The 9,433-nt window shown below is 43.6% G+C and overlaps 1 protein-coding gene across 1 annotated transcript in view; it reads left to right on the top strand.

Annotated features, from left to right (window-relative positions):
- The window catches only part of SEZ6L (seizure related 6 homolog (mouse)-like), a 117,267-nt gene extending 110,214 nt beyond the window's left edge, over positions 1-7,053 (top strand). The window contains exons 14-15 of the mRNA XM_011934853.1: positions 1,164-1,266; positions 3,719-7,053. Of these exons, the coding sequence (XP_011790243.1) occupies positions 1,164-1,266; positions 3,719-3,748 (133 nt within the window). The 3' untranslated portion in view covers positions 3,749-7,053. The remainder of the gene's footprint in view (positions 1-1,163; positions 1,267-3,718) is intronic.
- Positions 7,054-9,433: the final 2,380 nt, after the last annotated feature.

Below are 9,433 nucleotides of genomic sequence, written 5' to 3'. Positions count from 1 at the left end.
CCAAGGCAGGCGAATCACTTGAGGTCAGGAGTTCGAGACCAGCCTGGCCAACATGGTGGAACCCCATCTCTACTAAAAATATAAAACATAAAATTCGCCTGGGCATGGTGGTGGGTGCCTGTAATCCCAGCTACTTGGGAGGCTGAGGGAGAAGAATCACTTGAACCTCGGAGGAGGAGATTGCAGTGAGCCGAGATCGTGACACTGCACTCCAGCCTGGGCAACAGAGCAAGACTCCATTTCAAAAACAAAAGAAACCTATGCAGATATGTGAAAGAGGAGGGTTTCATGCAGGGAAACAGCATGTGCAAAGGTTCTAAGTCAGGAACATGCCTAACATAAAACGTCCCTGCCCTTATGGAGCCCACAGTCTACTGGGGGCAGGGTAGAGTAAGTACACAAATAAACTATAACACACTAAGATAAACACAATGAAGGAAATGGTTAGGTGTGGTGAGTAACAGAGAAATCACCTTTAAATAGGTGGTCATGGGCCAGGCATGGTGGTTTATCCCCATCATCCCAGCACTTTGGGAGGCCAAGGCTGGAGGATTTCTTGGGCCCAGGAGTTTGAGACCAGCCTGGGCAATGGGCAATATAGTGAGATCTCGACTCTTAAAAAAAAACAAAAAACAAAAAATTAGCCAAATGTGGTGGTGCATGCAGGTAGAAGAACCACTTGAGCCCAGGAGGCAGAGGTTGCAGTGAGCCGAGATGACACCACTGCACTACAACCTGGATGACAGAGCAAGACCCTGTCTCAAAACAAATAAATAAATAGGTGGTCAAGGAAGGCTGATCTAGGGCAATATGGCATACAGTAGGTGCTCAATAAATGCTCATCCTTGTTCTTGTTTCCCTTTGCATTCAAGAGGGACTCGAGTGACCTTCCAGGAGAAAACAAATTAAGCTCCGCCCCCTCCCTAGTAAGAGGGGGTTACAAGGCTTTGGTTCTCGCTGCCTGGGTTGCAAGTTGAGAGCAGTTATGATTTCTGCTTTCACCTCACTAGGATTCTCGCCTGCGAAAGGCTGTTTGCACACATCCTCGTTGTCATTCACAGAGGTGCCGCTGCTCAGGAAGTGGCACCAACTGTTCCCGTTCAATATTGTAATGTGTCTCCTAGCTGGGGAGAAGTAATTTCTGTCTCCTTTCTCTCCCCTAGATGTCGCTACTATTCCAATCTCCGCCTGCCTCTGATGTACTCCCACCCCTACAGCCAGATCACCGTGGAAACCGAGTTTGACAACCCCATTTATGAGACAGGGGTGAGTTGATCTCTCTCGTCTCTTTCCAATTCCCTCCCTCTTTGCTCTGAATTCACCAACAATAAGACAAAACATTTCATTTCCTATTGCGCACAGCCAGTGGTCCTGTCTTATCCCCACGAAGAGCCCTAAAGAGACAACTGCTGGGAGAACCCAGCTCTCTTTACAAGTGATTGGTGCTGAGGACAAACCCAAGAGGCTGATTACTGTCAGCAGAACACCCACAGAAAAAAGAGGTTGCACCCAAGACCCACAGACAGCAGACAACCAGTGGTCTGGTGGCAACATGCAGCATTCCCACACATCCCACTGGGCTCCACCCTTTATTCAATGGCATGTGAAACATCCCTACACATTTGAGTGTCAGACCCTGTGTTAGGTGCTAGGAACATAGTCATGAACCCAAACAGACACAGATTCCACCATTAATGAGCTTACCGTCTTGTGAATTACTATTATCAATAATAATACATGTCATGTGCTGACCACTTTAAATGCATAATCTCCTTGAATCCTTGCAGCTCTCTGCAATACGTTCCACAGTTATCTCTAATTGATTGATGAGGACATTGAGGTCCAGAGAGAGGAAAGAATAATTTGGCCAAGGTGGCACACAGCCAGGATGCACAGCCTAAAGCCAGGATGCAAATTCAACCTGACACTCCTAATTGCGATGCTATCTTGCCTCCCTTGAACCTCCGACAATCCAATGTGCCCATGAATATTTTGATTACAACAAATAATACTTTTTAAGGACTATGAAAAAATTGAACAGCATTGCTAGGAGAATGTATAATGGGGACACTTGGAGTTGGGCAAGGCATCATTGAGAAAGTGAGAGTAAAGCTGAGACATGGGAAGTGGTTAGGGCTTGGACGGTGGGCTGAAGAGGATGTCAGACAGATGGGAGAGCATGTGCAAAGGTCCAGGGCACATACGAGGAAGCAAAAGGCTGGTTATGACTTTGCAAAACCATCATCCTTCAAATTCACTGTATAACGATGTGCAGCTATCTCCCAGTGTTTGGGGGGAATAAACCTGACTTGTTTCTTGTCCCACTAACCTTCCTTCACCTCCACTTCCTCTGATCTCCTGTGTTAGTTATCTATTGATGTGTAACAATATTACTGCAAACTTAGGGGCCTAAATTAGCAACACACATTTATTATCTCATAGTTTCTATAAGTCAGGAAGCCAGGCACAGCTTAGCTGGACCCCCTGCTTTATGACTCACAGGCTACAAACAAGGCAGCAACTGGGCTGCAGTCTCATCTGAGGCTCAATCAGGGAAGGATCCACTTCCAAACTCACATGGTTGTTGGCAGCATTCAGTTCCTTTCAGGCTGTTAGAATGAGGGCCTCAATTTCTTTGAGCTGTCTTCTAGGGGTCACCCTCAGTTTCTTCCATGTGGGCCTCTCTATAGAGCATCTCATGACATAGCAGCTGGCTTCTTCAAAGTCAGCAAGAGAGAGAGAGTCATCTTGCAAGATAGAAGTCACAAGCTTGTGTCATGCAAACATGGAAGTGACATCCTAGCACCTGTGTATTCTCCTAGTTAGAATCAAATCACAGGCTCTACCCACCCTTAAAAGGAGGGGACCACACAAAGGCATGAGCCCTAGGAGGTGGGGATCATGGAGACCACCTTGGGGCCTGCCCACCACACCCCATGTACCATGAAGCATAGATGTGATTGCATATCTGTGTTGGCTGAATGCGAGCTGGAGACTTCTGTTAAAGTATGTAACAGTGACAACTTCCAGGGCTAAGCCTGTGACTTCTTCTATCTCCTTGCTCCTTGTTCCTGGGGCTTGGAATACATTACTCACACTCCATAAATACTGAAGAAATCCAACTACCCACATGTTGTAGTCATTTCATATGGCAATGGTAGATCAGGCCATATGTTGTTTTGCATTCTATGTAGCTTGCTTTGAAATCATGGGAAAAGGTCAGACTGAAATAAAGAATTTTAGAGACTAGACATTATGAATACTTATTAGTAGAGTGTATCAGTGACCTAGAGCTATAGTAATGCTGAGTAACAAACATCTCCGAACTCAATGGCTTAATGCGACAAGCACTCATTTGCTCATCAGTCTGTGGGTCAGCCTTTTAGCTGGGTGGTAATCCTGACATTGTCTGGTTGATGGCTGGGTGACTCAGCTCTACTTTGTGTGTCTTTCATTTTCCTGCAGCGACTAAAGCCTAGCTCATGGTGATGACAGATGGGCAGGATGTGAGCAGAAACATACAAGTATGTTTCAAGCAGCTGTTGCACCCCATTTCCTTATAACCCATTGGCAAAAGCAAGTCAGGGTCAGAGTGAGAGGGCACTGCAAAGTCACGACCAAGGGCATGGACATACGGAGGTGCCAAGAACTGCATCCACCCATGTATATCACTCTACCACCCAAGGGTTTGACAAATCTGTGCTTCTCTCTCTTGCAGGAAACCAGAGAGTATGAGGTTTCTATCTAAAGAGAGCTACACTTGAGAAGGGGACTTGTGAACTCAGCCACAATCTCCTCGAGACGTTCATCCAGAGATCATGTGGCATTTGATTGAAACCCCAGAATGTCGACTGTCTTTTCTTTAGACTCTTTATTGAAAGTTTACTGTTTTCTTCCCTGTATTTATTATATTTAAAAGTGAAATAGGTGTGGGTTTGGATGTTTTGCGGCCTCAGCAAAATTCATGTTACAGCCTCAATTCTGAAGGCAGGTGGAAGACTTGCAAAGTGGCAAATCGCGGCAGCAAAAACACAAAACAACAGATGGAGTTTCTCCCATCAGCAATGCCATGCTAAGGCTGCATCGAATTGCATGCATCTTTGGGAACCATGCCCATGGTGTTTTCAGTACAAATCTAAGTCCCAAGATTAGGTTGGAAAGGGTATTTCTTGTTGGCTTAGTTTGGGTTGGAATTTAGCATGGGTACTTAAACCCATTTGGGGAACTGTGCTCCAAAACAAATTCTGTGTCCTCTCTTCCCATTCTACCAGCTTCTGAAAGGTTTTACCACATCCCCTCCCTCTCACGGTTCTTCTGAAGGTAGCAAAGGTGTTACATAAACCTTGTCTTTTACCACTCTGGCCTTGTTGGACAGTGACAAAACAAGAAAACGTTTTCTTTCTAAAAAGGTGATAAATGACCAAAGGGAATTTTTCAGAGAAAAAATGAGAGGTTTGAGAGCTCCAATGAAGAATTGGGTGAGGGGGATCGTTGGGTAAGGGAAGTGGGTTAATAAAATGTTCTGTTCTTTGACACTCTTTCAACGATGAAAGAGCACGTAATTTATGCTACAAGTGCCAGAATCGATCACCGTGTTCAGCAAGCCACTCTCAAGCTGTGGTAATAAACACACAGGCTTAGGAGGCACCGGCAGCCCCACTCATACAGTGACAAGGATTTGTGATGGGAAAAAGGAGGTGCTATGTTTGGAAATCCAGGGGTGAGCTCTGTTTTCTCCTGGGGTTCTGGAATATCTCTCAGCTCTCAAAATAGAGGAGACTCAAGTGCACTGATTCTCTAAAAGGTGTCATCTTCAGAATATACTTGCCATCAAGTATTTCAGGGGGCGGGAGGTCCTGTGAGAAGAAACTATTTTTCTATTCTCTGAAGTTGTCTGAATGTTGGGGGGTGGTGTGAATGCTGACTGAGGAGCTGCAGAGAACAGGGGCAGGGGATTTTAAATCACAGCAAACCGTCCAGTGGAATCCTGTATCATCTGACCTGAACATCAATGAAGACAGAGAGAGGAATTTCATCCAGAAAGGATTCCATAGCCCCACATCTAATCACACGGGCATTCCTCCTATTTTATCAAGGTCTGTTTCCCCCCAACCCAGTGAAGCTGGTGCGTGTGTGACTCTTTGAAAAATTCTTTTCTAAATACAGGAATAAAGAGAAGGTGGAGGGTGCGGGTGCATGGAAGAAATACTATGTGTAAAGCAGACTCACTTTCCTGGAACCGGTGACAGTCAATGGCTTGGACAGGCACACGGGCTCAGTGGCATTTGGAACTCTCTTTGGTGCCTCCCATTCTCTCTGGAATTGTTTCAAGTCTGCTGGTTTTCAAACAAGAAAAGATCTTTCTAGCCGTAGGGAGAATGGTGGGGAGTCTATGTTTTGGTGGTTACATTGAAAACATCTTAAGCAAGATAGGGAAAGTTGGTTTTATGCACACATGTACTCTCCTTGCCAGCAGGAACTCAGACCTCAATCTTGGGGTCTAAGACCAGAATATTTTCCTTCTGCCAGAAAAGAATCTTGCATATATACTCCTGAAGGCATGCTTGTGTGGTCCATGGCAAGAAATAGCTAAAGGCTGTTTTCCAGGACCCAAAGCCCCATTTAATGCAAGAACCAGAGAAGTGTTCCAGGCCATTAGTGAACAATGTCATGTTTGGAGAAAGATAACAACAAAAATAATGTAACCTTTCCTTAAAAGGCAGAACCCAATCCATTTTATTTGATGCTTATTCTAACCCTAACCCTGGGTCACCTGGAATGAAGAACTCTATTAATAATATTTGATTTTAGAACATATTACGGTTATGTGAAAACTAAACATTTGCCTTTTATTAAGACTGACAAAATATAAATTTTTATTCTAACCCCATCCCCAAAACTAGCCAGGCCACACCCCAGGTGTTCTTATTCGCTATTGGAAAGATAGAAAAGGCATTGGGTTTTTTGTTTTTTTTGTTGTTGTTGCTGTCATTATTGTTTTTTTCAGGAGACCAGTGTCTCAGTTCTGTCTTAGTAGTACCGCACCTGTAACCGTGTTTTAAAAGTTTGTTTTAGCCTAGAGACGGATCATACAAGTTCAACGGTGTACAGTGTGATTGAAAAGACAGGTTGGTGTCTATTTTTCTTTTTAAAATATCTGAATGTGTATTTGTAATACATAAAGGTAAAAAAACAATAGTGCCAAAAATGTGCAAGGCATCTCATTACAGTTCATATACGTCTGTTTTTATAAGATCAATATTAAAACCCATTGGGATTAAATATTTTTGAATAGGATACACTCTTGAGAAACTCGAGAATGGACTGAGCCTTCCTACAAGCCACTCTTTGTTTTTAAAACAGTGGGGAAATACGTTTACAGAGATTGTGAGCTTCAGAGAATGCATGTGATGGCGTGTATTACATGCTAATTCATATAAGCTGTATCTGTCAGCTACCACCCTGTGCTTTAAAAATGCACACACTCGACCCTCGTTAGCTTGGAGCTCAGCTTTTTGCTTTTTTTTTTTTTTTTTTTTTTTTTGTAGAATTATTTAGCTAACATAAGTATTCTGATCGCTACCTGATGGCCATTCTTAGTTAGTTTCATAGATGTGCTTTAACTATGATCTTTTGAAGCTCACCCCTTGGAGAGCCTATAGAACCTCAGGCTGATAGCTTTGAAAACTGCCAAACAGCCCAGAAGGAAGCAAAGCGTCTGCATAATCAGGAGGGTTGTGTAAGAAGTAGTGATTTGGCAAATATGTGGGTAGCTTTAGGCTGAGGCATGGGCCTCAGGCAAAAATGCCCTTTGAGTGAATCCAAAGGGCATGACCTTCCTATGTCCTTGACTAGGCATGATGGGTCATTTGAGGTCAGATATTATTTGAGTTGTTCAGCACCCCCAAAGGTAGGCTTTCTCCTGGGAAATCTTCATTTCCATTTTATCGCCAAACAGAATAAAAAGCAAAACAAACTTTCTAAGCTAAAATAATGAAATTAAGTCATTTTCCACTTTGTATATATTGATGCTAATAAAACCGATGAAAAAGACTCAAGTGTGTGGGATTTTTGTTACAGACACTTCAGGACGGCACCAAATGGAATGTTTCCAGTTTCTGGGGATTGGGTTGGGGTAACACCTACCGATACTTTGGATGCTAAGACAGGACATCCCACTCTGGAATGGTTCTGGGACCTTCAAGGGATGTTTGGGACAAGATGGGTTTGACGACACTGCCATCATCAGATGCTCCACCATCCTCCCTGTCTTAGCTCAGTCTGTCAAAAGAAAATACCACAGACTAGATGGATTAAACAACAGAAACCTGTTTCTAAAAGTTCTAGAGACTGAGAAGTCCAAGATCAGGGTACCAGCCAATTCAGCTCCTGGTGAGAGCTCTCTTCCTGGCTTATAGATGACCTTTTTGCTGTGTCTTCACACAGTTGAGGGAAGGGAAGAGGCAGGAAGGAGGGGAGGAGAGGAAGAGAAAGAGGGAGAGGCAGGTCTTCCTCTTCTTAAAAAGCCACAATCTTATCAAATGAGGTCCAATGCTTATGACCTTATTTAGCTTTAATTTCCTGCTAATGGTCTTATCTCCAACTACAGTCACATTGGGGGTTAGAGCTTTAACATCTGAATTTTGGAGAGACGCAGCTATCGATAGCATTGCACGCCTGGCACCCCCAAAATGTATGTCCTTCTTGCACGCAAAATATGTTTCCTGCACTCCAACAGCCTCCAAAGTCTTAACTCATAACACCATCGACTCGTCTAAAGTCTTATCTAAATATCATTTAAATCAGGTATGAGTGAAAACCAAGGCATGATTTATCCTGAGGCAAATTGCTCTCTATCTGTACATCTGTGAACCCACACAAGTTATGTGCTTCCAAAACACAATGGTGGGACAGGCGTAGGATAGACATTGCTATACCAAAAGGGAGAAATAAGGAAGGAGAATAATAAGAAAGAAATAAGGAGTGTCGGGTTTCAAGCAAGTACAAAACCTAGCAAGGCAAATTCCATTAGATCTCAAGACTTGAGAATAAGCTTCTTTGGTTTGATGCTCTGCCCTAAAGGCCCACTGAGGTGGCAGCATCACCTCCACAGCTCTTTCAAGCTTCCCTGTTCACACAGCTTTCTTCAGAGAGAAGTCCACCCCTGAGGCACTGGATGGGATTGTCCTGGCTGAAACCAGAGACAAAGCCCTGCCCTTGGAAACAGAGGAGAAAACATCTTGGTTCTGGGGCCTATGGTGGCAGTGGCACCCCTGATGATTCTTTAATCACCTTCTGCTTCATTCTTAGCATACATTCGTAGCTGATGGCTCTATGGTTTGGTCCTGTAGATTCCAAGAAGGTTGAGAGTTAGCCTTCATTCTGTCCTGCTTTCTCTACCCTCTTTAGTTCAAACTGGCAGTGTCTTCACTGGTATAATCCCATTCCTGGATTCTGCCAAGATAGCTGATGAAGTGCATGAGTTGTACTCATGATCTCTATTGTTTAAATTTTTATTTTTAGTTTTTACAGGGACAGGGTCTCACTATGTTGCCCAGGCTGGTCTCGAACTCCTGGGCTAAAGTGATCCCCTCACCTCAGCCTCCCAAAGTGCTGGGATTACAGGCATGAGCCGCCATTCCTGGCCTCGTGATCTCTTCACCACGTGATTGTTCAGACACATTCTCAGTGTTTTCTTCAGAACAAGCTTTCTAATTTTTTTTTTTTTTTTTTTTGCAATAGGAAAAGGCTGAAATTTTGCGAAATCTTCAATTTCTGTTTCCTTTTTGCTTAATTGTTTTTTCTGACAACCAAAATGAGTGACGGAGGCAGGTGTCTCAATCGATCAAGGTTTATGGAGCCAGCTGAAGGGTGCACCCAGGAAAGATGTGCGTCACAGGCACATCTGTGGCTGTATTTTCCAGAGATGTTCTTAAGAGGTTTAGTAGTTCTACATTTTCCTTAAAAGGAAGGAGGGGGCAATGAGGTAAATGATTACATAGCTGTGAGAGACTTTAGTTAGTACCCCCAAAATTTACATTTTACATAAGATAAGATGAACGAAGAAAAAAGGAATAGAGGAAGCAGACATCTCAGGGAGGGGTGAAGAAACGATTAACCTCATCTTTGTTCTGTACGTGGGGAAATAAGCTAGTTATCTACATTATCAGTGTAGAGTCTTTTGAAAGGGCTGGTTTCTGTTCAGCCCTTAGAGAAGAAAGATTGATGGCAATTGTTGAGGGCAAGGGGATAATGAGGTGTGTCTGACCTCCATCCCGTCATGGCCAGAAACTCGGCTTCAGTTTCTCTGGGGTCTCCTTGGCCAAGAGGAAATTCATTCCGTCAGTTGGGAGCTGAGAATTCTATTGTTATTTCTCACTTTTTTTCTTTGTTTGTTTTGTTTTGTTTTGTTTTTTGTTTGAGACAGAGTCTC

Source organism: Colobus angolensis, unplaced genomic scaffold (assembly GCF_000951035.1).
Source record: "Colobus angolensis palliatus isolate OR3802 unplaced genomic scaffold, Cang.pa_1.0 Scaffold139, whole genome shotgun sequence".
NCBI lineage: Eukaryota > Metazoa > Chordata > Mammalia > Primates > Cercopithecidae > Colobus > Colobus angolensis.
Note: the sequence above shows the minus strand (reverse complement) of the source record. Positions and strands in the feature narration are given on the sequence as shown.